Below are 27,892 nucleotides of genomic sequence, written 5' to 3'. Positions count from 1 at the left end.
TTCTTTATTTCCTACTCTTTTGAAACTTTCTTGCAGCACATCTCTGAGGGACTGGAATTCTAACTAACGAATGCTACTGTTCTTTGAATAGCAGAATTATATCGTTATCCCAACAAATAATATCTATGATTTTACACAGGAGAAAAAAAAAATATTTTCCCAAAGCCTGCAACAAACTCATCTGCTAATTGCCTTTCATTGAAACTATAATGCAGGACATCTCTGGGGAGCTGGAATTCAAACTAATGACTGGTACTGTTCATTGAATAGCAGAATTATAAACTGTCTTGCTTTACAAACCTGACAAGACTATTCATGGATGACATTTTTCTCGGTTACCAAGAATACTACTAGACATTAACAACAAATATCACAATTTCGGACTATTTGCTTGGATATCAGTAAGGCATTCATGGTGTCTTTTCACCCTGCTTTAGGACTATAATAGATAATCAACATAATCACACTCTATTATCATGTATTTTCTTCCTCTACTCATTGAGTTATCCAAGGTAACAACCCAGCATTGAAATCTTTTCTTTTCAAGACATACAACATTTCACACGTCAACATGTATTTAAAAAATGACCTGTCCGTGTTGCCCGTAGTAACAGCCCACGTAAGTCTTACTAAGCGACGGCCATTGTGACAAGCTGCGGTCAGAGACAGCATCAAACCCAGCGCGATCAGGTGCAGCCGCATCATCGCTCTTGCCCCCTAGTCCAGCTGCAGTTTGAGTCATCCATAGCTCAGGAATCTCACAACTTGCCTCAGAACGCAGACGACCAGAATCAGATCCAACATGTTGAACAACAGCTCCGACCCATGGATGCCGACTAAGGAGACATCTGCTCCTGAGTTTGCAGACTTAGTGTCCTGCTACAAGAGGTATCTACAGAACAATACTGCATCCATCGCACAAGCCAACAAAGCCTGTTCCATGCACGAGGACCTTGTGAGATTGGGAACAGGGACTGACATCTTTTGGCTGATGGGACTTCTCATCATCATCAGTAATGCTGTTGTGCTCTCGGGAATCATTGGAACAAGAAAACTCCACAAACCCATCTACTTCTACCTGGCAAATCTGGCTCTTGCAGATGTTTTTGCAGGCGTTGGACTTCTGTATCGCACAGTAGGTCATGTCGGGCACAGTGTAATGTATGACTTTATAATGACTTATTTCAACTTGATCCTATTTGCTCAGATGACTTCAGCATCAGCTCTATCCCTATTGTCTGTAAATAGCTATGTTGCTGTAAAGCATCCCATTTACTTCCACATCCATGCTGACAGTGCCAAACTGCGTGCAGTTGTAGCTATGACTGTTTCATGGATTGTTATCTCCTTGCTTGCCTTCTCACCCAGTATGGGCTGGAACTGTATCCATATGCAGACTCTGACCACCAGTATCTGCATTTCATTCTACCCCCTGGTATTTGCCATTATTTTTACATCCATATTGTTCTTGCTGTGCATAGTCATGATCTTCACAAATATAAGTGTTTATGCAGCAATCAGAAAACGAGAGAAAAGAAGGCTTGAGCAGGCAGGGGTCCCCCTGGGTGTACCAGGAGAAAATGGTCCTATACAAAACAGGGAGGGGGGTGATCAGCCAAAGAACGCTGCACAAGAGGAGGCCCAGAGAAAATATGAACAAAATGTGTACAAGGCCAGGACTGTAATGATTCATGTAGTAGTGTCTTTCTTATGGTGGCTAATACCCCTCCTGTCCTTTGTAGTGTGTAACATTAAGAGCAGGCCAGATATGTGCCCTATTGTGTCAATAATATTTGCAGGCTTTTCTCTGAACTCACTTATTAACCCAATGGCAACGCTCATTCGCACAGCGGAATTAAGGAATGCAATCTGGCAAAAACTGACAGGCCTCCATCAGACACTTGTCACCATGATGCGGGGAAACCGTGTGAACCCACAGGAAGGCCAAGCTGGAACAGGAGACGCCCCAAATCTACAGGAAGGTCCTGCACGTGGAGAGGGACAAAACACACCAAGTCTCCGGGCTCCAAACGAACAGCCTGTAGTGGGAAACCAACATTACGGCATTCGCAATGCCCACGGAATGGCAGGGCCAGAGACATTGTGCAGAGGACAACAAACCAAAGACGTTGCCATGGTTGAAATAGACTGAAATCAACTGACTGAAAACCATTAAATTAACTATAGATTGACCAAACTGCTGAATCTGTGCCAGAACTACAACAATGGCAAGTACTGCTAACGTTACGTATTTCATATCTGTGATATAAATAATGGAAATACATGTATAAGCATTCAATAATAAAGATCCATAGATTCTTGACTCGTTTGTGCATGTGTTTGTGTGTTGATCATTCAATACTTATATTATGATAGACTAATTGTGATGGGTCGGCTGACTTTTGCTAGGGTCAGTCGGGTAACCGGAAGCACAATTGTTACATTTTTTCCCAGACTTTACCTTGTTTGTGCCTGCAGGAGTGTGTTTAAGTGATGGAACTGTAGTTAGTGTCCGTGTTACCTTGTCTGTACTTGTGCGAGTGTGCAAATGATTTAATACTATAGACTAATAGTGTTACATGATTGGACTGTTACTGTAAATGTTACAGTAGAATTACCTTGTTTGTGCATGTGTGAGTGTGTTTAAATGATGGAACAGTAGAGTTACCTTGTTTGTGCATGTGTGAGTGTGTTTAAATGATGGAACAGTAGAGTTACCTTGTTTGTGCATGTGCGAGTGTGTTTAAATGATGGAACAGTAGAGTTACCTTGTTTGTGCATGTGTGAGTGTGTTTAAATGATGGAACAGTAGAGTTACCTTGTTTGTGCATGTGCGAGTGTGTTTAAATGATGGAACAGTAGAGTTACCTTGTTTGTGCATGTGCGAGTGTGTTTAAATGATGGAACAGTAGAGTTACCTTGTTTGTGCATGTGCGAGTGTGTTTAAATGATGGAACAGTAGTGTTACCTGGTTTGTGCATGTGCGAGTGTGTTTAAATGATGGAACAGTAGAGTTACCTTGTTTGTGCATGTGCGAGTGTGTTTAAATGATGGAACAGTAGAGTTACCTTGTTTGTGCATGTGCGAGTGTGTTTAAATGATGGAACAGTAGAGTTACCTTGTTTGTGCATGTGCGAGTGTGTTGATGACGACAGACTTGCCGCCTCCGGTGGGTCCTACTATCATGGTGGTGTGTCTGGTCAGCATGGTCTCGTACATCTGAACAACCTTGTCAGCCTGGGGGGACAAAAAAAACAACTCATAGTCAGTTGAGCTTGTCTCAATCATGATGCTTCTGACTTAGGCCACACCAATCTAATTTCTTGGTTAGCGGATTTTAATTTCCCCCCCCCAAAAAAAAATTTAGAAAAAAAAAATCATGAAAACAGAAAGTTTTTTTCTAAAATTTTTTTTTTGGAAAATAAAACTCCGTTAACCAAGAAATTAAATTGGTGTGGCCTTAGGGAGAAAAGAGAGCCTGTTTCAGTGAGTGTTATTTCAGGATGCAAGATAGCAGGGTCTCATGCAACTTTGATTCCCAGCATTCCTGGCTAGACATTGTGTCGACGACAAAGGCCCTTCACACAAGTTTCCAACCTGCATCCAGGACCCATTGTAAAAATGACTACCGCCCTCCAAGACAGTGCCCTATATAGACACAGTGGATAACAACCCACTGCCCCTAGTACGGACTAAAAAGGCCTTTTACCTTTTTAACGATTATAAACTTTAAAGGCACCCAGAGCATTTTATGAGGCTTGAAAACTGGAAATATTCTAGCTGCTGTAATCTTTATGAAATTGACATTTAATGCCACTGTATACCACATTTGCGTGCAGATTTCTTATCAAAATTGCTCAAAAGCGGCACAAAAATAAGCTACATGGTAATCTTTTAGTTTCACGCTCCTAGTGTAAATAGACCGATAACATATCCACGCCCACCTCCGTCAAAACGTAGAAATGCAAAATCAAAACATAAAAATGCAAATGTTTGACGGACATGCAGTCACTCTCTCATTGGTCGAACCGCTAATTGTGATAGACAGTCAGGATCAGTCTATTACTATTAGGGCTTGGATTTTCTATCAGTTCTCACCACACAACGACATCATATCTTTGCTCCTTTAATGTCGCTATGTAATTGTATAGTGTTATTGAAAATTACTATGTGTGACTAGAAATTGGAGTTTTTTTATTCATGTTTATAGCCTCATAAAATGATCTGGATGCCTTTAAAAACAACTGTTACTTGTTGTTAGACACAGTGGATAACAACCCATTGACCTCAAACAGCTCAAAAAGACTATGGGACTACTTTCTTAAATCTAACTTTTGAATATTAGCTATCTGACCTGTTGAGGAAGTAGGATGTAGCCATTGTCCTCCAGCGACTGCTCAACGGCGTCGTTGAAGCTCGGGTAGCGAACGCGCGGGCAGTCCAGTCCCGGGAACAGGTCGCCAATGAGCCCCAGGAACAGGGGGACGTCCTCGAACACAAACTTGGGAAGGTTCATGTCACGCAGGGCTCGCATCAGCACCACATCCTGGGGAGAAGGGATTATACAGTTGTTATATATCAGAATTATCATACCATATCACATAACATCTAATACTAATATTATACATAGTTGATCAGCGGGACATAAATTTGATAGTCTCTTACATACAAACTAATTCCATCTGTTGGTTCATATTGGATCTAAAAAGAAATGCAGGATTGGAACCTCAACAGTCTGTGATAAAAGTCTGTGCCTTGGTACACAAAATTATCATTGATACATGTATATTGCATCCTAAATTCATACCAGGTTTGTGTTTTTATGCCAAATGCAGACACACCGACACACAAATATATCTGGGCTTGCCTTCTCAATGGGGACAGCATGTTATGGAACAAATAAACCAACCAACCAACAAACAAACAAACAAACAAACAAACAAACCCACCTCGTCCAGGTCAGGGGATCCTCTCTTGAGCTCTCCCGCCATAACCAGTACAGACTTGAGCGCACGCAGACCGAAGTCATAGTGGTGCTGCTTGGACAGCTGCTCTTTGGCCAGCTTGTACAACACCGTCATCTTCTTGGCAAGGACCTGGTAAAACATACAAATAAATGAATTGGTGGATGACCAGATACTAGTGAGGGAAGTAGGAAGGTAGAAAGAAAAGAAAAATGGAAAGAAAGGAGAATTCAAAACATTTTTGCTGTGAAAAATTGTCAATGAGCATAAGCTTGAAATAAACGGGAAATCAGAGTAAAACTGTTGAATAGGTGAATGAATGAGCCAATGAATGAATGCACAAATGGATGAGCAGATCCATGAATGAAGGAATGAAGGAATAAAGGAAGGAAGGAAGGAAGGAACGAAGGGGTAAGAACAAAAGAGGTACTTTTCATGCCCATAACACAAAAATCCCACCTTCGCCAGCAGGAATCCCTCGGAGAACAGCATGATCTCACAGATCTGCTGCAGATCCGGCACAATCACCACCACATACACATAACACACATACCACACATGCAGTCACACAGCGCACCTTCGCCAGCAGGAATCCCTCGGAGAACAGCATGATCTCACAGATCTGCTGCAGATCCGGCACGATCACCACCACATACACATAACACACATACCACACATGCAGTCACACAGCCCACCTTCGCCAGCAGGAATCTCTCAGAGAACAGCATGATCTCACAGATCTGCTGCAGATCCGGCACGATCACCACCACACACATAACACACATAACACAGTCACACAGCGCACCTTAGCCAGCAGGAATCCCTCGGAGAACAGCATGATCTCACAGATCTGCTGCAGATCCGGCACGATCACCACCACACACATAACACCCATAACAAAGCCACACAGCCCACCTTCGCCAGCAGGAATCCCTCGGAGAACAGCATGATCTCACAGATCTGCTGCAGATCCGGCACGATCACCACCACAGACATAACACCCATAACAAAGCCACACAGCCCACCTTCGCCAGCAGGAATCCCTCGGAGAACAGCATGATCTCACAGATCTGCTGCAGATCCGGCACGATCACCACCACACACATAACACACATAACAAAGCCACACAGCCCACCTTCGCCAGCAGGAATCCCTCGGAGAACAGCATGATCTCACAGATCTGCTGCAGATCCGGCACAATCACCACCACGGGGCGGAACAGCGCCTTGACGCTCTCCGGCAGCTCCGTACGCCCCGCGTACCCAGGGTTCATCGTGATGAAGATCCCCATGCGGTCGTCCATGGCAATCTCACTCCCTTCAAACTGGAACGTGATGGGAGTCACATTTTTACATTACATGTATCCGGATGCACATTCATTTTGTTAACTCTCTCCTGCAGCAGTTTATTTTACCCAAGACAAAATACACCAGACACGCAATAAACACACAGCGTGAGCATGGAAAACTGTAGCATGCCTCAAAGCTGCACCCCTGAGAAAGGCAATTTACACCTGTTTCCTCACTTGACTCAGGTAAACATAATTTCTTAGCTTAGACGTTGACACCTTTAGCATGTTAAAGTTCCCACCTCACTTATCATAAAAATGTGACTGGGACAAACTTTATACAGCTTGCATACATACTGTACTCGTGTGCTCAAACCTGAAGGCAGTTTACCAGTTAATATGCAACACAAACAGACATCAAGAGAAATAAGACTCTGCACTGTACCTGGAAGCGCTTGAGTTTGTGGATGAGGGCGTTCTGGATGGTCTTGATCTGTGAGGAGATGACGGACAGCACAGACACGTCGATACGGTTGAACTCGTCGAAGCAGCCCCACGCGCCGCACTGCGCCAGGCCTGAGAAGATCTTACCTACGGCCTGTGGAAGGACAATCAATCAATCAATTAATCAATCAATCAATCAATCTGTGACAAACCTAAAAAAAGTTATTTCTTACAGCCCGAGGTTTTAATCAACAGTTTCTTTGTAAGATAGTTTTTGATATCAATTGGCGTTAGATGTAAATCAAAATTCCAAAAGCATTTGTTTGTTGGCTGATTGGTTCAACCTTCAATTTGACACCAAATTTGGAATGGTTATGGGGTTTAAGGCAGCAGGGAGAAGGCTAAAAATTATGCAAAAAGATTATTTTCAAGCATGGATTGGGTTTGAAAATGGAACGTGGAATTCCAGATTGATGACACGTACCTTGAAGTCCATGCCCTCACCACAGTTGGTGACCACGCACAGCAGGCCGAGAGCCTTGGCCAGATCCTTGGTGGTCTCTGTCTTACCCGTACCAGCAGGGCCGGCCGGCGCACCACCCAAGTACATGGACAGGGCCTGGGGGAAACACAGAAAACATTGTAACAGTTAAGTTAACTATGGTGTACATGTTAGTACAACATTGAGGGATAGAATTTGTAAAAACCTTGAAATGCAGTTTGCTTTGGAAACCACTATAATCTGCAGTTACCAAAGCAAATTGCATTTCAAGGTTTTCAAAAGTAAGAACCAATCCTACCAAAACAGATGACCTTTCAAGTATTATAAATATTTCCAGACCCATTTTACATGTAACAGTTACCAAAATGTGCCAGACAGGTTATATAATCAAATCGTTTAACACTCTTCTTACAGAGTTACTTCAGATGAAATCCAGATGAAATTTCAAAAACCCACCTGTGTGAGAGTTAGGTAGATCCTGTCGGTAAGGGGCGTGATGACCAGTCTCCCGTTGAGCCCCATGTACTCGTAGCCGTACCCAAACGTGCCGGTACACTGTCTGACCATCAGTTCGTCCACGGGTTTGTCCCAGTAGAACCTCAGCTGGCTCTCCCACTCAAACTCACGGATGTCCATGATACTGGAATATATGGTAATACTCATGTTATATTGAGTCACTCTTATTAACAAGTTAAGTCACTTTTGTTAGATTTTGAAAAGCGTTAAGACTATGGCCTGACATTATATTGGCAGTGCTAGTCAATTAAGGTTTACATGTAGAGGGAAATGATCAGGATAACTTTTGATTTCAATGTTTGACTTTCAGAACATAGATGTTTCAAAGCCCCTGTGTATTTCCAATTTTAAGTGACTAGTAGTATGAAGAATATAACATTATCTTCAATGGCATAACAACATAGTGGAAATTATGGTCTTCCAAATAACATAACTCTCAAATTTACAACTTAGATTAATCAACACTAACCTGTCTCGAACATAGATATCAATAATGTCCCTTGCGTGAACGTCAATGATGAGCACGCTGTTGAACTTGGCTCTGTCGTTCTTCGACAGCTCCGATCTGACCTTGACCACGAGGTTGTCGATCTGCTTGTGCATCCTCTTGGCGTAGTTCTTCATGGCGTTCTTGTCACCCTTCCTGACCTTCATGAAGGTGTCCTCGACCTCCCACGTCCACCAGACTTGGTTCCCTGCAAGGACCACCATGCCCTGGTACAGGGTCATCCACTCAACCCTGTAATAAACACAGAAATGACGTATTGATTTATCAATAACTTATCAATAACTTATCATTTTCTAAACTTGTAACTTTTAAAAAGTTCACTTCAAGAACCACCATACCCTGGTACAGGGTCATCCACTCAACCCTGTGATAAATACATCATCATCATCATCTTGTCGTGAATGTTTCACGGAATGTTTATGGCCCTTCTCCAGCCCTCCCTATCCTCTATAGCAAGCCTTCTAATTGCATGCAAAGTACAGCACGGATTCACACATATATCATGATATAAAGCAATTTAATATAAACAGTCAAACCTGTACAAGTAACCACCTCTACTTAACAACCACCTGGCATTAAGCTTTAAGAATCCTGTCTGTAGTGACCACCTGTGCACATAGATCAGACTTTATCAGTCCTCTCAGTGGTCTTCTAGGGCAGGTTTGACTGCGCAGCAAATACACGTAAGACACAGTACCTTGGCATGCCGTCCTCGCAGTACTTGAAGATGGCTTCCTTGGAGATGAGGCGGTTGGTGGATCTCATCTCCTGTAGCACGGCTGTCATCCAGTCCTCTACCCGGCCCTCTGCGGCCACGTGCGTCCGGAACTCCATCACCTCACCCTCCGCAGAGATCATCGCGGTGGCCAGGGTCTCCCCGTTCGAGCCCTCTTGGAACCGCAGCGCAGAGATGTTGTCATACATCTATGTGAGACACAAATGGTTTTGATTATAACTTAGTAGTATACATGCAGTTGTGAAAAAAAGGCAGCTGGCCTGAAATACATTTTCTGTATATCTGCAACAGTGCAGGACAACATTCAACATTACCAGCACGAGACAAGTTTTACCTGCACCACTCAATCACTTATTACCTTTACGAATTCTGTTAACAATTACATTTTATATGCTGCATTCAGTGATATTACTAAAGTTATAACTATGAAGAACGAGAAGCATTTTGGTGCCACTACTACCACAATGACAAACTAAACTTTAACTATAAGTATCCTGGTCTTCACTCTTGACATGTTCCTCTCCACTCAATTGTTTATTACCTGAGTAGATTGCTAATTACCCAGACTGCTTATCACCAGGATTGCTAATCACCTTGATCATGTGCTCCTGTACACAGTTGGGGTCCGAGCTGCCCAGAATGCTGAGCAGTTCCTCGTCTGAGATGAAGAAGAATCTTGGGAAGGCGTTCCGTTTGGAGTCGAGATAATCGTTGAGACTCTTCTGGCACTTCTCCAGCCCGTCACTGAGGTTCTGCAGGTCCGAGAGCCGGTTGGGCGCGTGGCACGTCGACTTGATGATGGGAGACTTCGCTGTCTCGTTCATGATCTGTGGCGAAAACAGAGCCAAACTCGGGGTGAAAAAGATCATCGTGGAAATGGTACAGACAAGAAGGCTGAGGTGATTTGGACATGTGATAAGAAGACACCCACAAACGTTAGTCTACAAAGCCTACAGCCAGGAGTTTGCTACCCCCAGACGCCGGGGAAGACCACCAAAGAGATGGAAAGACCAGATTGTGAAGGACACTGGGTTAAACATTCGGGAAGCAGAGGCTAGGGCAAGGGACAGGACTTCTTGGAGGATCCACCTGGAAAGCAAGGGGCCAGTTTCTGGCCTGTGCACATATATAGGCAGGGGAAAACAGACTTGAAAATGGGAAAGTGGACTTGGCCACATTTGGGGCTGCATCCTTGCCGTAACACCACCCTACGGTATGGAGCAGTAAAGTCCGTCCTGTGTCTGTAATTATTCATTTAGCTGGACCAGGTATAACTGCCCTTCGCATGCAGGCAGTGTAAGCTACTTATATTACACTGAATAACCTGTCACACATAACTTTTACACATCTACCTGAAAGCCCTGTTTAAAGCTATCTCATGAGGATGCTCCTACAGTACTTGCATGGTGGCAACGAGTTCCACTCTGGCTCTGAAGATGGTATTTGAGGAGTTGGCCTGCTTTTTTTGTCACAAGAAGATTTTTATCCTTCCTATGTCCCACCAAAATGATGATTCAGAAGCTCTTCACAGAGAGAAGTAAATGTTTTTCCATCCAGTTGTAGCTTAGCAAAAAGAAAGTAAGTTGCAAATAGCTTTATGTCACTCCAACGAAACAAGAAGACGTACCTTTTTGAACATCTTGTCGATGGCGTCAAACTTCTTGGCCTCCTCCGGCAGCTGGGAGCGGATGTCTCCCGCCAGGAAGATGCTCTCCAGATACATCCACTTCCTTTGCACCACCATCCACACCTTCAACGGGAAACATGGGCATGAATGTAACAAATATATAACATGGATCCATATATTTTACATTCATAGACCCCTTTAATGTTGTTTTTAGAACCTTAGTCTATAGTATAGGCCACCTGTAATGAAAAGACATTCTACGACTAAAAAATCTAGTGATTCCAGGGCTGTCGCCAGCTTTAATTTTTTTCCCCTCCCTCTCAACATTTGAGAGCCAATGTTTTAATTTCTGTGGTTAAATCTGTCATTTTAAGGGGGGCATATGCTAAACGTTTTTATCCCTACCTCCACGACCTCAGAGATAAGCGACAGGCCCTTCTCCCAGTTCTGTACAGTGTTCAGGAAGGGACCGACGAATCGCGAGGCCGACATGCTCTGCAGGTTCATGGCGTTGTCGTCCAGCATCTGCATAATGTCGTCAACAGAGCCCAGGATGAACCCACGGTCCGACGTGCCTACGGAAAGGAAAGCAAAGGAGAGGTTAAAAGAGAGCTATCAAGTTACTCACCCAGTATTAAAACAAAGAAAGACAGTATACTGTAAATGCAGAAAGGTTCGCAGTGGTTTTATGTCACCGTTTCACCGCAAACTTAAAACCACTGCGGCCATTTTTGTCCAATACTGTAGCAGTATGTGACTATAGCGCTGCCGCATATTTAAAACCACAGTGAACACTCCATATTTTCCTTAGCTATAAGAATTAAAACCATGCGTACTTAAATGCATTTGCAGTATACAGTACAGCCTCAATGTACTAGTGGAATATCCCCTGCTCTTTCTGGAACAGTAGCCAAAGGGAAAGAAAATTGAAAATATTCCGATTCAATCTATAGATAGTGCAACTTTCGGATAATACACTCTCCCACAAAATTGACTTCATGAGTCAGGCAAGGGAGGGGTTCCGCCTCAAGAGTGGAGTCACCTTGGCATGATGCTGATGAGACAACACACAAAGTTCAGCACCAAGGACAGGTCAAGTCCAAAATGTTAACCGAAAAGGAAAAATATGCCCACAAAGTTTTATTCTACAGAATGCTTTCATTCAAAGCTCATTTAAAGAATAAACACCATACTCTCAGTACATAAAGAGTCAGTGTATAAACTGAGCTTACCTTTGATGTATTTGTGCACCGTGAACTTCATACTGGCCCATGTCTCCTCTACCTCCTTGATACCCTGTTTGGAGAGAAAAAAGAGATATGAATTCTGACATCTAAAGAGCAAACTTCAGTCTACATTATATCATCTAATATATTCTTTTAACCTTAAAATGTCCCTTCAAGCTTTAGCTGAGCTGATGGTTACAAATGTTTTAGACATGTTGACAGTTACGACATCCCCTATGTATGAAAGACCTTTTCAATGTTGATTTCCTTTAAACTAAGGTGACATTAGCCAACTATTAAAAATGACGAGCCAACTGTAAAAGACTCCTAACTTCTCAATTCTAACTTCCTTACATTGTTTTAAGACAAAGAGATATGGCTAAGACATTCCCGTACCTTCTCTATGCTGAGTTCCTTGGATGCAGACATCCTTTATATATACCTTCCCAAGTTCCTTATGATGATAAGTGTATACAGATAGACAAGCTAACAATCTAAGACACGTACCTTCTCTATGCTGAGTTCCTTAGACGCGGAGGTGACGATGTCAGCGATGGTTTCTGCGTAGTTGTGCAGGTCCATGGCAAACAGGTTCTCCAGGGTGAACGTCTCCGGGTTCATGTCAAACGACTTCCCGGTCTTCTCCATCAGCTCCTTCCAATGGCTGGAAATTAACAAGAGCCACATAAATTTCTTTGCATTTTTTCAACATTCATCTGATCCTATGTAAGAGTTTAAGAAAAAAAACCTGCTCGATGAATTCAATGTAAATTCATCATTAGTAAGTTCACCATACTTACAAAAAAAGGCAAAGACACACATATTAGACAAAGGATAACAGGCCATTCCCATTGCCCTCCCACCTTGGTCAAAATGTTCAAATGCAAAAAGAAAACAAAGAAATGCAACTCTCTTAGTGGCTGAACTGTATCTGTATTGGTGGTATAACTGCCCTTTGGTACATTTGTTAGAACAGAACTTCTACATTTGATGGACAGACAGGATCAGTCTGTTACCTTGGCAAGAAGTCATCTTGATAAAGTCTACAATTAAAGAACTAATCATCTTAAGTTTAACCTTCTCCCAGCTGCCTAACTCTGTAACTAACAGGGAAGCAGGTGCCAAACGGCTACTTCCGAGTGCTAAAGGTTCGGTACATGATTAAAAAAAACAATAGGTCCATAGGGAGTTTGCAGAAGTGTTTACCGTTCTCTCAGAGCCTCGTGTTTGAGATCCACGAAGAGCGGGATGGAGGCGGAGAACTCCCTCATCTTAGCGTCCAGGTGGTGCGCAACAGGGAGGCTCTTCACATCCTTCGGCATCTTCTTCAGCTGCTTGATAAACCCTTCAATACCCTCCACCAGCTGGTTCACATTCAGGTTGGCCCAGAGGGTCTGGGACCACTCCTCACGGGCAGCCTGGGGGAAAATGGGTCACATTAAGTTCAGTATTTCAATTTTCAGCATTGACCATCAAAACTTATAACGAAGAAAATATATTCTGCTGCAGTAACAAAGAGAGGCGCAAGATGGCCAATACTCCAACTGGTCCTTTATTTTGCCAACACCTACCCACATACAAAACATCATGAAGATCTATCCACAATCATTGAGTTATGCTGTCCAAAAACACACATGTGCAAAGATAAGACACATTCAAACATACATTGTACATAGTTTTACCAACAAACAAACAAACAACACCAAAAATTCTTAACGACTGTAAAATTCTCTTCCAGACAGTCTATTTTAAAATGTGTTGAAACAGGGTACAAAGTGCTATCAACCACTGATCATGGAAAGCATAGCATTTGCTAGTCTAACAAAACTAGCAAATATCATCCCAATCTATGAATGAACGAAAAACAACAACTAGGTAACGGTCACAAGTTCTACAGGGGACCAGAATTTACTCTCATCTTCACATCATTTAAATCTTCAATCTCATAATTGCAATACATTTTAACACATAACCGACCTGCTGCTGTTTGTAGAGTGAGTAGATCATCTCCAGGCCTTTCATCTCCTTCTGCACCTGCTGCAGCAGGGGGTACATGGTGATGGGCAGGTCGAACAAACAAATAAACAAACAAACAAACCTGCTGTTGTTTGTAGAGTGAGTAGATCATCTCCAGTCCTTTCATCTCCTTCTGCACTTGCTGCAGCAGCGGGTACATGGTGATGGGCAGGTCAAACAGTCTCTCTGCGTTCGCTAGCTCTTGTCTCTCGCGCTCGTACTTCGCCAGCTCCTTCTGGTACTTTTCCAGAATCTCAACCCCTGTGGTGATCAAATGAAATGGAAGATTTGTCAATCTATTTTGGCTTAAGTGTGGAATTCAAAGAGGCAATTGCAACGAGACTGTCAAGAATATAAAAATTGGACAGATCTCTTAATGGAGCTTCAATGAGAACTGAATGGTCTCCAAGATTTTTCAATGGTCTCCAAGGTCCCTTTTAATCATTATACTGATAACAAAAGGCCTTTAATGATCTTCAAGATTGTCCAATGATCTAAGAAAGGTTCCTCAGAATCTTCCAATGACCTCCAAGGTCTTTCAATGATCTTCCAGTGTTCAATAATCTCAATGACAAATGATTTTTGGTCACTCATCTGGTGTCTAGTAGAAGGAAGGACTACCACAAGTTGACCAGTAAGAAAAAGAATTTGGTTGTGTCCAAACTCTTTCAGTACCCAGCCAGTTCCAGATCTCACCTTTGTCCAAGTCTGTTCCGACGGCTCCCGGGCCCTCAGCGTGGAACGTCTCCCCAAAAGTGTTCAGGTCCTTGTCAAACTCCTGAATCTGTTGCAAGGTGATCTGTGTCGAGCGGGGAAAAGCATCTTTTATTGCAAGTAACCCTGAATCTATATCACATTAAAACAACTTATGGTGCATTACCATAATGATTGTTACTTTAATACCTACTTTAGTTTACGATCTGCAGTGATGTGAAATTTCACCAGTGTAGTGAAATGTACCAGGTACAACTTTGACATACATATATTACCTAGCTCCGTGTACAACTGCAGTTCTGTGTACCATGTAGCATGGACAAAGTTTATTGAGTGAAATCTAGTTTACCTAATCGATGTAGTTTCTTCTTGTCTCTGATACTCTTCTGTAAGTTTGTGCCATCTCCAGAATTCGAGAGAAAATACCTTCTACACTAAAGTGTTGGACAAGCTAGTTATGACCCCAAGTTGCAGCTACAAGAATGTACACACTAGGAATAAAAGTGTGGCATCCCTACTCAAACAACCAAGTCTGATCTTAACATATGATTCTAGTACATATACCACGGTACTGCTAATAGCCTTGTGTTTGTGGGACCAGTGACTATTTTTGAGATGGTCACCACCTCACCACATCACCTGACTGTACTCACTTCTAGAGTCAGATGCTGTGTTTTGAAAACATTAAGATAGATAAAAAAAGGGATGCAAGTTCAGCATTAATTTGACATGATCATGAATAACATACAGCAAAAGTTGGTTTATCATTTCTGTCAGCTTTGTCACAGTGAACTGGACAGGAGTAACAGAATAAAATCCCATACTTTTTCATTGACTTCTGTCCAACTTAAAATAATGCTAAACAAACATAATAATGCAATGATGCAAAGCAACAAGTAACAAAGATATATACAAATGCATATAGAAACGGAAAGTATAATTGTTATGTAATGGAAAGGAGTAAGTAATATACTTACTGTTACAGTAACTACATTTAAGTTTACAGGGATCTAATTTCGTAGTAGGGAGAAAATGGAGTTATCACAGTGGTAAGTTTACAGTGAAGCAAACACCACAAAGTCTTGAAACATTAAAACACTGCAAACATTTTAACATATACAGTAGTTGTATGCTCACCTCAGTGAACTTCTTCTTGACAGGACCAAGGCGTGCGTCCACAAACTTGGAGTCCATGAACAAGTCGCCCCAGATCTGGGGCATGTCTTTTACCAACTCTATCTCCTCTTCTGTCACCTGTAGAGGACAGACGTTAGTTTCAGTATGGAATTTCTACACTGGTGAAGTAGTCTTGTCTTGTAGAAGGAACTTATCGTGCAATAGCATTGTGCCTGATTTGCATTCAAGAGGTCACAGGTTCAAACCCTGGTAGGGTCATACATGTACCAAAGACTATAAAAAGCAGTACACTTCTTTCTCTCCTTACCACTCAGCACTTTTTAAAAAGAGCAAAGGGGTTGAACACACTCAACTACAATATTCTTGACATTTAAGTGTCAGAATACAGTCAAAAAGTTTTGCTGTTACTTGTTCTAGACTTTGAAGTTAGCTTAAAGAGATGTTAAACCAGATAGTGAGTGAGTGAGTGAGTGAGTGAGTGAGTGAGTGAGTGAGTGAGTGAGTGAGTGAGTGAGTGAGTGTATACAATTTCAGTAAGGTCTGTAATTTTGTTTTGCTGACATTTTACTGTATTTCTGATGGTTTCAGTCATAATTAGCTTCTGATCTCTGACCTCAACCAATCCTTTTCTTCAATTCTACCTGCTTTTACCTGTATGTAAATATGTAATTATGTGTGTACGTATGTATGTATTTTGTGATGTACATGTAGTGTTTATGAGCCCTGGAAGATTAGCCCCCTTGAGGGGCTAAAGGGTATCTCAATAAACTCAATAAACTCAATTTCATGTTGTGCACTTAATCTTTTTTGATGAATTTTGCAGTATTACTATTAGGTTGTATTGGGTTGAGAAGCCCACCTCTATTTTGTACATGCCCAGGGTGCGATATCTCACCTCTATTTTGTACATGCCCAGGGTCTGATATCTCACCTCTATCTTGTACATGCCCAGTGTCCTATATCTCACCTCTATCTTGTACATGCCCAGTGTCCTATATCTCACTTCTATCTTGTACATGCCCAGTGTCCTATATCTCACCTCTATCTTGTACATGCCCAGTGTCCTATATCTCACCTCTATCTTGTACATGCCCAGTGTGTGATATCTCACCTCTATCTTGTACATGCCCAGTGTCCTATATCTCACCTCTATCTTGTACATGCCCAGTGTCTGATATCTCACCTCTATCTTGTACATGCCCAGTGTGTGATATCTCACCTCTATCTTGTACATGCCCAGTGTCCTATATCTCACCTCTATCTTGTACATGCCCAGTGTCCTATATCTCACCTCTATCTTGTACATGCCCAGTGTGTGATATCTCACCTCTATCTTGTACATGCCCAGGGTGCGATATCTCACCTCTATCTTGTACATGCCCAGTGTCCTATATCTCACCTCTATCTTGTACATGCCCAGTGTCCTATATCTCACCTCCATCTTGTACATGCCCAGTGTCCTATATCTCACCTCTATCTTGTACATGCCCAGTGTGTGATATCTCACCTCTATCTTGTACATGCCCAGTGTCCTATATCTCACCTCTATCTTGTACATGCCCAGGGTGCGATATAATCTCACCTCTATCTTGTACATGCCCAGTGTGCGATATCTCTCCTGCAAGTCCACAAATCTCATCTCCACGTCCAGCGAGATGTCCTTAATGTTGGCGATCACTCCGAGAACAAACTTCAGATCCTCCAAGGTGTCCGGCACCTTCTTCAAGTCAGAGGTCTGGCCCTGAACACATGTGGAAATAAGTATTAAGGTTTGTTTTATTTTAATCACATATTTAAGAATTATTCTATTTCAATAACAATATTATGTGCTATTCTATTTTCTCTGAAATAACAATAATAATTATTAGGTAGAAACAAGATATAAGTGTCTCCACAGGTTCCAAAAAGAACTCAATTTGATATTATGATTATCTGATGAATCTAAGTTTGTGGTGATTGAATTTTGTGGTAACCTAAAGGGAAAACTGAGTGTTAACAGTGGTTTTCAGTTCACAATAGCACTACTATAAGTCACTGTACTGTAAGGTCATTTAAATCAGTGGTATAAGCACACTACACATTAGAAAATGCGCAAGCAAACCTCTAGCTCCGTCTTGAGAGTGAAGAGCTCCTCCTTGGCTGAGTCATTGAGGAGTTTTCCGAGTGAAGTGACCCAGGCCTTGGCGTGGTCCTGCACCGTGGAGGCCAGCGGGGTCAGCTGGAGTCGGATGCAGTCCTCGTCTTTGACTAGGGGCTGCTCTGATACCTGGGAAACAACAACAGGATGTTACATTGTAACATAGACTTGTTTCAGAGACAAAGACAGTTCAGTTCAGAGACAATTTTGATTAGCTGAGAGGCTCGGTGGGTGTCAATCTACTGTCATGGTTGGTCTATTGTGTTAAGTGCCTTCCAGAAGGGCACACTGTCAGACGTTGGGGCATGGGGACTTTGAACTTGGAACCTATTGGTCCTGTACCCAAAGCTCTAACTGTTACGCCATACCAACACTACTATAATCTCACTAATAGCAATGTATATTTATTCTGTGAGTACAATACTGTATACACACCTCGTGAGCAATCTGGGTATAGAATATATACTGGCAAGCATCCTACCTTAAAAACCATACTTATCTTTTCACTGATAGCAATATATATATATATTCTGTGAGTACGACATACAAACCTCGTGAGCAATCTTGGTGTAGAACTGAAGCTTCTCGTCGTACGCCACGCAGGACGGCTTCTTAGCGGCAAACTTCTCCATCATGATGCCCTGCAGATGGGGAAAGCGTTACAAAGCTGCTGTCTGGAAAACTGTGCTAAATAATTTGGAACTTGGCAAGATACTGTTCATAACTGTAACTGTACAGCATTTCTTTGCTTGTTGGGTTGATAATTCATGAGTGCATTTTCCAGATTTTCATCTTTTCCAAGGAATAGTTTTCAATTTTCTTTAAAAGATTGCGATTGAATTTGCAGCTTAGTTTTGATGATGGAACAGTATAAATGTGTAAATCGGAAATCGTAATTTTTTGCAGAATAAAGATATGTGAGACACTAAGCTGCTTTTGCAGAGGTAAGACCTCCCAGTGCTTATTATTATATCTGTTCCTATCATAACCTTCTTCGCCCGTTTTCCCATCCTCCCACTGACCTTGTCCAGTTTCCAGAGCGGCCGGTATCTCTTCCACCTGCTCAGGTACTTGTTCAGCGCCATCAGCGTCTTTTGGACGTTCTGAGACGCCGTCACCACCAGGTCGATGACCCCTGAGTCCGCCGCGATGTCCGTGAAGAAGCTGAACACGATTGGCTCGTCCTCGCCCTCGGCGTGCTGGGGCGGGGTCTCGATGCAGGTGCCGTGCATCCAGCGCACAAACAGCTTCGAACTAGAAAGAGAGGAAAAAAACAAGAAAGTTTATTTCTACATGTATGTGAGTAATTTTTGTATGCATGTCTTCTTGTGTTAACCTTTGACTTTCCACCAGACCCCCAGAAAGAGAGCTAAGACCGTTAAGGCTATCCTATCCAATTGACTTTCATAGCTTACAGATTGATCAGTTCATATCTTGATTATTAATTATTGCTCTATACCTCTAACACCAATTATAAACAAAGACTATCTTTCAATAGGCCAGAGTGATTGATTGATTTGTTGGTTGATTAATTGATTGACACTCAAAGCTTAGTTCCCTTACCCCTCCACAGCATCTCTGACACAGTTCATGCAGAGTTTGTAGATCTCGTTGGGGTTGGGCGTAAGGACGATCTCCGGCGCCGACAGCATGGCGTCAATCTGGAACAACGGCTTTGGGGACGTGATGGCGCGACAGAACCACAACAGGTTTCTCTTCACAAGCTGCGGATGACAAAGTTACAAATACTGTTACCAGCTCTGTTTAAAAAGGTCTGAGAGAGAAATGGTGTCATTGCACATCTTGTAAAGAGTTTGTAGCATCAATTTGGAACAGCGGCTTTGGGGACGTGATGGCGCGACAGAACCACAACAGGTTTCTCTTCACAAGCTGCGGATGACAAAGTTACAAATACTGTTACCAGCTCTGTTTAAAAAGGTCTGAGAGAGAAATGGTGTCATTGCACATCTTGTAAAGAGTTTGTAGCATCAATTTGGAACAGCGGCTTGGGGGACGTGATGGCGCGACAGAACCACAACAGGTTTCTCTTCACAAGCTGCGGGGAACAACATTACATAACAAATGACATAACAAGGAAACTTTCTCTTCCCAAGCTGTGGAGGGCAAAGTCAGAACTGTAAAATAAGTCAGAGAGCTTTGCAACGAATTCAGAAGATGTGTTTTCAGCCAGTGCTCAGGTCAGACAATGTCCCTTTGCTCATCTCATCACAGCTTTCCAAGCAGCAGTGTCCTTAGCTAATGTTAATGTTTTTGGTGTAGAACATAGAACTCAGACAGCAGAGTTTTTGAATGGTATTGCCACTAAGTTCCATAGACTGAGGCATCCTCACTAGATAGCTTTAGACAATACATGCAGTTAGATATGCAAAGATTAGACATGACAGGTCGTTTGGTGTAATATAACCAGCTGCTGCCGTGCCACATGCCTGCCAAAGGGTGGTTATACCGGCTATATAGATACAGATAGATACAGTACTGGTATGTTGTCCTTGTTTTGAAAAGAGTTAATTCCATATTACTGCAGACTACCCCTGAGTTGCATGGTAAACTTGACTAAGTTTAGTGAACACAAGCACGTACTGCGGTGAGTGAGGTGTAGACTCTCTTCTCCCAGTAGCTGTAGTAGGAGTGCAGTTTGGGGGACTTCCCCGTGTTGGTGTGCACCACCAGACCCTCCATCTTGGTGAGAAGTGGCCCGATAGCGCGGTACTTCCTCGCAAGCAGCTCGTAGTCCTTGGACCTCTCACGCTCAATGTACTCAAAGAATTCCTGTTAAAAACGACACACTTCGTAAGCAGGCATATACAGACTTCAGAAATATGATTCGCAACATGTAGCTGCTGCAACAGTTTGTAGCAAATGAAAATAGAATCAAGAGGAAAAGTAACATGTACTCAAAGAATTTCTGTGGAAAGCAAATCACTCTGTAAACATTACTATAAAGACACGATTTGCAACATCTAAATTCTGCAACAGTTTGTAACAAATAAAAGTAGCAGGGTGCAAGAATTTCTAATGCCAAAGAGGACTCTACAGACTATACCTGTCCCTGGTGCCGATAGCTATGAAAACATGGTGCCTTCCATTGGATACTACTCAAATGGTAATCACCAGTAGTTCAGCACCAAGGAAAGGCACAGTACTGTGCTTTCTGTTTCAACCTGGATTTTCACTTGCTACCATCAGAACTCATTGAAATCCATAACATAAATCATTTTGGTCACATATCCGGCCCCCACTGTAAGCAAAGGCACAACATGAGACAACAAGATATGCCATGAACTCAGGGCTCACCTTGGCCCCAGGTAAGGTCTCCCCAACCTTAGGAGGGGGGATCTTGAAGAGGTTAGAGTTCTCCACCATGGCCAGCCGAGCGTTGATGTCCCGCGCGTTCTTCTGGATCTGGTTCACTAAGGACTCAAACTTGCCCATAGCCTAGGGGGGACAACAGAAGCTCATTAGTTTCCATTACAAGGAAAAATGGAAAAAATAAAACACTTTTACAACAAGGCCTTCAGAGACTCCATCCCCCCTTACCCATCTCTCTGCTGTCTAACCTCATAACCCATACAGATTTGGTGACAACAGGCAACTTTAGCAGGGAGAAGTCAAAGTAATAAGTATGGTGTAGTCACACATACCTCTTTGTGGTCAGAAACACAACAGACATGCTATAAAAAATTCACTTTCTTTGGCACAAGCAACAAACAAACAAGAAACTTGATATGTTAGACATCCAGGTAATAAGATACGCCAAAAATAATTTTTTTCGAAATTTTATCCAGTTGCTTGAGTAACTACTTTTGGCGAAACAAGAAACTTAGTTTATAAGACGACTTTGTCCAGCTATATCATGGTTTTCTAACATATCATTCTGTAAGGGAAGTTGACGGAGAAAAAGGGATGTTGAGTTGTGCACACCCACCTGCTGTACCCTGGACACGTAGTCGTTGATGCCGAGAGAGTTCCAGTTCAGCCGCTTGTAGCCCGGCCGCAGGACTCTCCGCAGCTCACGGATGTGCTCGTCCAGCAACTGGGTCTGCAAAACATAGGACAAGACTTCAGCTACAGGAACAAGACTTCAGCTACAAGACATGTATGAGTACATGTCACTACAGTAGGGGCATCTTCACTTTTAGCTTTAAAGCAATCTTCCAGCTAGATCATTTGGAGCAGATGTGTAAAAGTTAGGTGTTACAGTTTGATGAGTACACTATAACCAGCTGCCGTGTGCCTGCAAAGCTCGTGTGTTACAACGAGGGCAGTTATATTGGGTAAACAGATAAAGATAGGTCTACATAAGAAATCTATTGCTAATAGTCTATGCCTGTGCCTGGTGCTGAAAACATGGTGCTTTCCACACAACACTACCCGAAAGGAAAGCACCAGTAGATCAGCACCAAGGAAAGGCACAGTACTGTAGTTTTTGTTTTAACAAGGATTTGCTCATCTAGTATTCGATTTGAAAAAGACAAGGAACAATACTAAAGCGACACATACTTTATGCATGACAGTTGAAAAATACATTTGTATGCTTACAGCTTAAGGTTTTTGAAAGAGACTAATTTCTTTCAAATCAGATAAAAACAGCCGCAACATTTTGAAAACCTGGCAAACAGACAAGCTCTCTTCTAAGGAGAAGATAGAAAGCATAGAAAGAACGAGATGTGAAACATTTGCATACCTCAGCTTCGTCCAGTGATCCCAGCAGTGTGTGGTACCTGTTCAGCATGTGCCGGAGACCATCCACATACCGGATGTACTTATCCTCCTACAGACACAAACAAGACATTGTTTTCACCAGCAAATTCAGCAATGTGAATATCATAACATGTACCTAGTGCCTGGGTAGTAGTCATACATTGCCTTAGCACAGATTTTTGTACAGAGAATATTAATGCCAGCATCTGCATGTGGAAGAAGATCTTTTTTCAAATATTAAATGTAACTTGATTTGATTTGGACCCCTAACGGCTTTGACCCACTAGAATTTGTGTGATGTCGCTTAATATACATATGCAATATCATATGTTTTGACAAGATAGAGAATAAAGTACTGCCAAACTTTATTAATTTATTGAACATGACGATTCTTTGATGTCTATCGCATACTACTTTAATTCATGAAAACCTGTTACAAGAAGCAAGACTCATTAAAGCTGTATAAATGACCCATAGAACTGGATTTCTGTGGGTTCTGTGGGTTAAGTGGAGGGGACTGTTGACATGCAAGTACATGAACTGCAAAAATGTATCTCCAGACATACCTGCAGCGCTACGTTCCTCGCTGTTTCGGGGATGGGGAAGCCCAGCTGCTCCATGTACTTGGTCTCTGTGATGATCTCAGACAGCTCGGGGGCAAAGTCTACCACGTACTTCACCTTCTTAGCTTCTTCACCTTAAAGAAACAAGTAAAATAAAATCTTCACCTTTAGAAAACAAGTAAAATAAAATGAAATGTTCTATAGGCCCCTTTAAACTCAACAATTCTTTTAATGCTGCATTCTAGACTTGCCCTCAACAATAGGGACAAATCAGGCATGGTATATGCAAGAGCGCAGTTTGATAAGATGGTATATCTTTGCATTAAAGGATACTATAGACTCTACTTGGGTATTGAAGGTAACCTCCAATTACATTTATCACAAATGCTACTTTATACTGGGGGACATTGCATCGGAGCTCTCTTTAGACACATTATTTTAGGGTGGCAGATAGATATTACCTGGCTGACAAATGTTAATAGAAGCTATTGCATTATTTCGTGCTTGGTTAATCTTTTCCCTGCTGCCTAACCAAATAAGCAAAATAAAAAATGCAAATTGTTTGCTTAACAGCTACTCTAACAGGAAGAAGGTTAAAAAGTTAAATCTCTACCCGCTGCAGGCGTCTCTTCCTTTCCCTGCGCCTCCTCCTCCGTCTGCTGGGGCTTGGCCAGCAGGTTCTTCTTCAGGAACCCCGGCAGCACCTGTTCCACCTGCTCGCGCCACGCGGCGTACTTCTCATCCTCAAACACCTTCATCTCCTTAGCAACCGTCAGGTATCTCATACGCGCCTGCAGAGATAAGACAATTCTTGTTTAACAACAAGCTGCTACTAGCAAAAATCAGGTGTTTCATCCTCTCCTACAGAGCTAAGACATTTCTCTCTTTATCATAAACTTACATAAAAAAATGTGGGAGGTAGGAACTGATTATATGGTCCATTGCTGTGCCCTGTAAATTGTCATCTTCAAGAGAAACATACTCACACAGAGAACACAAGCAGCATATGGCAATATTTAGTTTTTCTTTGAATGAGCTGGATAACCAACCAACCAACAAACAAACAATCAATCAAATAAAGAAACCAGGACACAAGATATCAAAAGTCAACCTGCATTACCACAGAAAGACGCTAGGAGGCTTAAAATAATTTTGAGGACTCACCAAGACCTATATAGCAAATATGAAGACAATCCTGGCCCAAAATAATTATTCAAGACAATCCACTCTGGCATTCTCGAGTTATGGGGTACACAGCCATACAGGCACACAAACACTAACAAAAACATAACCTTCTTGGTAAAAATAGCAAACAAACAAAAACAAACAAACAAACAGCCCACCTGCTTGCCCTGGTCGGTGGCCAGCATCTCGTCCAGCGCCTGGAAGCGGATGATGACGTGTTTCATGCGGTGGAAGAGCGAGCGCTCCCACATGATCGCCCCGGCAACCGGAGGCTGGTTCTTGGAGAGCGGTGGGTCGTCCCTGTGCTGCTGGTAGATGGAGTTCATCGTGTCCACCTGGGGGGAGAAAGAAGGACATTACCAAAGGTACATCAGGGACGGAAAAACTTGGTGCACATGCACTTTTGTGCACCTAAAATTGTTAAAATGTGTCTGATTCATGGCTGACTCCAGCTTTAAGTTCTTTACCATCCTACCAATTTGGGAGCCATTGTTGTTAATTTTCGTTGTTAAATCTGTCATTTTAAGCTTATGAAAATACATTTAATCTATTTCATATCACCAAGATCTTAGATCTTATTTTTGGGACATGGTGACATTTTTCTCTTTCCCAACAATCAAATATCCTTTCCGGGAAGGATGGAGGAACGGGTCTTGGACAGTCCTAATGTCACAACATTTTTTTCCCTATCACTCCAATCTTTGAAAACTACAAACTGTGACCCTTGAACCCACCTCCTTCCCAAACTGCAGCAGGATGTCGTTGAACTTCCTCATCAGCTGGGTGTTGATGGCGTCGCGCGTGCGGATGTGCTTGAACTTGAGCAGCAGGTCGAAGGCGCCCTCCGCAGAGCGCAGCGTCTTGAAGGACTCGTCGATGAAGTGCTTGGCCTCGCCCTCGATGGCGAGCACCTCCCGGTTGAACCAGTCCATTACCCCCTTCCACTGGTTCTGGTGGCGCAGTCCGAACGGGTCGAAACTCACCTGGGATGGAGGAAAATGTTTTGTTTGTTTTGCGCAAATGGTAAACTATTCAGGCATAACATGTTTTGTGCAGGAGGAATAGGTCGAAACTCACCAGGGACGGAGAAAGAATTACTGTTTCTTTGGCGTAACCAACAAGTACAAGCCGAGTAAGACCGGAAGCTGTGTAAAGTTTGATCCACTAACGCTGGAGCGGAACCTAACTCTTTCACCAACTGTGATGGGATCTTTAACGCAGCCGTTCGACACCAAGTTTGTATTGGTTATGGGGTTAATCAGCAGGGAGAAGGTTAATGTGCTTGAGATGTGAGAGTCCGGCTTTACTCCCAACCAAAGCTAGGCACTCATTTTCACCTGAGTAGAAGGAGGATATAGGTCTTAAGTGCCTTTCCAAAAGCACAACATTGAGATCTGCTAAGGACTCGAACCCAAACCCTTTAGATTTCTTAAGAATATTTTTAGTTCTACCTCTTCAACTGGTTCCACCAGTCCATCCACTCTCTTCAGTACGTCTTCGATCCTCTTGGGATCCCCCGTCACAGCCTTTAGCTCTGGCCCGAAAATATTGTAGAACTCCTCAAGAACCTACAAACAAACAAACAAACATAAAAAAACACTTACTCAGTGTACAGGGGAGTACTTTCTGTCAGTACTCGACTGAGTGAACAACTTTAAGAGAACAGGATTCAAGCAAAGATCATAGCAGCTTGTCAATGAGTTTTGTCATGATTTCTTTTAACTTTAAAACATTTTTAACTATTAGAAGTGATTACAGCCAATGTGTCATAGTTTCATACCCTTTTGACTCAACTATCTTGCCATATGATCTTCCCAAACTCAGCAGCATTTTTCTGAGTGTTTCATTTTTTTGGTACAATAGCACGTTTTTCAGTGTTGCCATGCTTCACACTAATGAAACCAAAAAGACAAGACTACCAGTACTAGTCCTACTATATAGCCATAGAAAGAGATTGAGAGAGAGTTGCAACGCCCACTATACTGCCATGTTGTTGCTACTTCAATTGATCAAACAAATCGTGAGAAAAAGACCTTATCCTAAACAGACCTGTGCAATATCGTAGATGTCCTGACATATGGAGGCCATGTAGTCCGTTCTCTCAAACAGCTTCTTGCGGTCAAACTCCCATCTGGAGTCCCTCCCCGAGGCCTCGATCTTCGCTCGCACGTCGAAGTAACACTCCTTCCACAGCTCCAGGGTCTTCTTCGCCTCCGAGGTCCTACTTTTAACCTGTTCTGTCTTCTCTCTAAGGGTAGGAGTGTGGAAAAGTTTTGTGTGTTATTATTTGTTATAAAAAATAGATGATAGAAAATAGAGGTAGAACAGTAACTGTACACTCGGTATACAGATTATTCTTGAAATTCAAGTATCAGAAAAAGCAACTACATGTACATAACCTTGTTGTGCTTTGTTTGATGTACTTTTTGTTTAAAATTTTGAAGTTAGCCGTAGAATTTCAGATTGAAGTTCTTAACCTTTAGCACATCGAAGTAGTCGTTTGGCACCCAATTTCCTATTGGTTACAGAGTTAGGCAGCAGGGAGAAGGTTAAGAGAGGCAGTAAGGTTTGTAATTACCCTTTTCTGACATTCTACTTTATCTTATGTTGTGCACCCAAAATTCTTCCTGTGAACCTAGATTTTTAGGTTAGGTACATCATTGCACTTTTTCCCCAAAATTAATTTTGGGCCCTGTTGAAAAATCTTGACTCACTTGAAGATGGTTCTGATGTTGATAACCCTGGCAACGCGCTCCGCCAGCTCCCAGGCAATGCGCTCCATGAGCGGGACCATCCGCTCGTCTCGGTTGTAGTGGCGAGAAATGATCCACACCATCCGCAGCGCATTCATCAGGGAAGGGATGGTGTCCAGCACAACGTTGAACCCTGTACCGTGGGTCAGGTTCTATAGGGAAAAATCAATCGATGAATTAATAACTTGATTAATCAGTGAATCGTCTCATCTCGGTTGTAGTGGCGGGAAATGATCCACACCATCCGCAGAGCATTCATCAGGGACGGGATAGTGTCCAGTATGACGTGTGAATAGTTTCATCAGGTTACTTGGTAAGTCACTGAACAAAAAGACACTTTGTACACAACCAAGTTGATAGTGTTTTATTCAACCGGAGTTTCGGTGACCGCATATCCCCTGTAGAAGAAGGGTGTCCAATTTTCTTGTTTTCTTGGTGTAGGGCAACCAAAAGACACCTTGACCCCCTGCTAGCTAATAGCCAGGTCTATGGCAAACTAAGCAAAAAATGTGTCCCATACCTTGAAGTGTCTCTCCAGTGTTGAGAGGAACCTGACGTTGTCTTTAGCCTCCACAAAAAACTTGGTGAGGTCGGCCCTCTCCGACTCAAACGACTGGACAAAGGGGCTGTCTGCCTTGGTCAGGATGGTCAACATCTGTGGACAACATGGCAAGAACAGTCAGGACTATATAAACATGGAAGAAGGATAGATACCCAGGCAAAAAAAAAGATGCATTTGATATTGCGGTTGGTAATTTTAGCTCAATGATCTCCACAGTCAAGTTCCACTGATTTCTAAATGACCTTCAATAACTTTTCCATCCCTTCCCTACCTTTTTGACTACAGGAATCTT

General features: G+C 42.5%; 1 protein-coding gene across 1 annotated transcript in view; it reads right to left on the bottom strand.

Annotated features, from left to right (window-relative positions):
* LOC136423472 (dynein axonemal heavy chain 10-like) overlaps nucleotides 1-27,892 on the bottom strand; it is a 63,771-nt gene that overhangs the window by 32,598 nt on the left and 3,281 nt on the right. The window contains exons 6-40 of the mRNA XM_066411632.1: nucleotides 27,559-27,693; nucleotides 27,000-27,190; nucleotides 26,335-26,533; nucleotides 25,737-25,853; nucleotides 25,020-25,268; nucleotides 24,444-24,620; nucleotides 23,714-23,891; nucleotides 23,104-23,234; nucleotides 22,521-22,607; nucleotides 21,762-21,875; nucleotides 21,131-21,271; nucleotides 20,417-20,605; nucleotides 19,379-19,539; nucleotides 18,838-19,069; nucleotides 18,367-18,456; nucleotides 17,780-17,944; nucleotides 17,261-17,419; nucleotides 15,679-15,795; nucleotides 14,524-14,626; nucleotides 13,910-14,088; nucleotides 13,018-13,229; nucleotides 12,319-12,475; nucleotides 11,818-11,881; nucleotides 10,991-11,160; nucleotides 10,586-10,708; nucleotides 9,552-9,785; nucleotides 8,920-9,146; nucleotides 8,184-8,453; nucleotides 7,655-7,838; nucleotides 7,181-7,315; nucleotides 6,698-6,850; nucleotides 6,100-6,288; nucleotides 4,950-5,096; nucleotides 4,355-4,546; nucleotides 3,119-3,237 (exon numbers count right to left, since the gene is read on the bottom strand). Coding sequence (XP_066267729.1) covers nucleotides 3,119-3,237; nucleotides 4,355-4,546; nucleotides 4,950-5,096; nucleotides 6,100-6,288; nucleotides 6,698-6,850; nucleotides 7,181-7,315; nucleotides 7,655-7,838; nucleotides 8,184-8,453; nucleotides 8,920-9,146; nucleotides 9,552-9,785; nucleotides 10,586-10,708; nucleotides 10,991-11,160; nucleotides 11,818-11,881; nucleotides 12,319-12,475; nucleotides 13,018-13,229; nucleotides 13,910-14,088; nucleotides 14,524-14,626; nucleotides 15,679-15,795; nucleotides 17,261-17,419; nucleotides 17,780-17,944; nucleotides 18,367-18,456; nucleotides 18,838-19,069; nucleotides 19,379-19,539; nucleotides 20,417-20,605; nucleotides 21,131-21,271; nucleotides 21,762-21,875; nucleotides 22,521-22,607; nucleotides 23,104-23,234; nucleotides 23,714-23,891; nucleotides 24,444-24,620; nucleotides 25,020-25,268; nucleotides 25,737-25,853; nucleotides 26,335-26,533; nucleotides 27,000-27,190; nucleotides 27,559-27,693 — 5,690 coding nt within the window. The remainder of the gene's footprint in view (nucleotides 1-3,118; nucleotides 3,238-4,354; nucleotides 4,547-4,949; nucleotides 5,097-6,099; nucleotides 6,289-6,697; nucleotides 6,851-7,180; nucleotides 7,316-7,654; nucleotides 7,839-8,183; nucleotides 8,454-8,919; nucleotides 9,147-9,551; nucleotides 9,786-10,585; nucleotides 10,709-10,990; nucleotides 11,161-11,817; nucleotides 11,882-12,318; nucleotides 12,476-13,017; nucleotides 13,230-13,909; nucleotides 14,089-14,523; nucleotides 14,627-15,678; nucleotides 15,796-17,260; nucleotides 17,420-17,779; nucleotides 17,945-18,366; nucleotides 18,457-18,837; nucleotides 19,070-19,378; nucleotides 19,540-20,416; nucleotides 20,606-21,130; nucleotides 21,272-21,761; nucleotides 21,876-22,520; nucleotides 22,608-23,103; nucleotides 23,235-23,713; nucleotides 23,892-24,443; nucleotides 24,621-25,019; nucleotides 25,269-25,736; nucleotides 25,854-26,334; nucleotides 26,534-26,999; nucleotides 27,191-27,558; nucleotides 27,694-27,892) is intronic.

Source organism: Branchiostoma lanceolatum, chromosome 1, assembly GCF_035083965.1.
Source record: "Branchiostoma lanceolatum isolate klBraLanc5 chromosome 1, klBraLanc5.hap2, whole genome shotgun sequence".
NCBI classification, from domain to species: Eukaryota; Metazoa; Chordata; class Leptocardii; order Amphioxiformes; family Branchiostomatidae; genus Branchiostoma; species Branchiostoma lanceolatum.
This window is presented reverse-complemented; position numbering and strand designations above follow the sequence as displayed.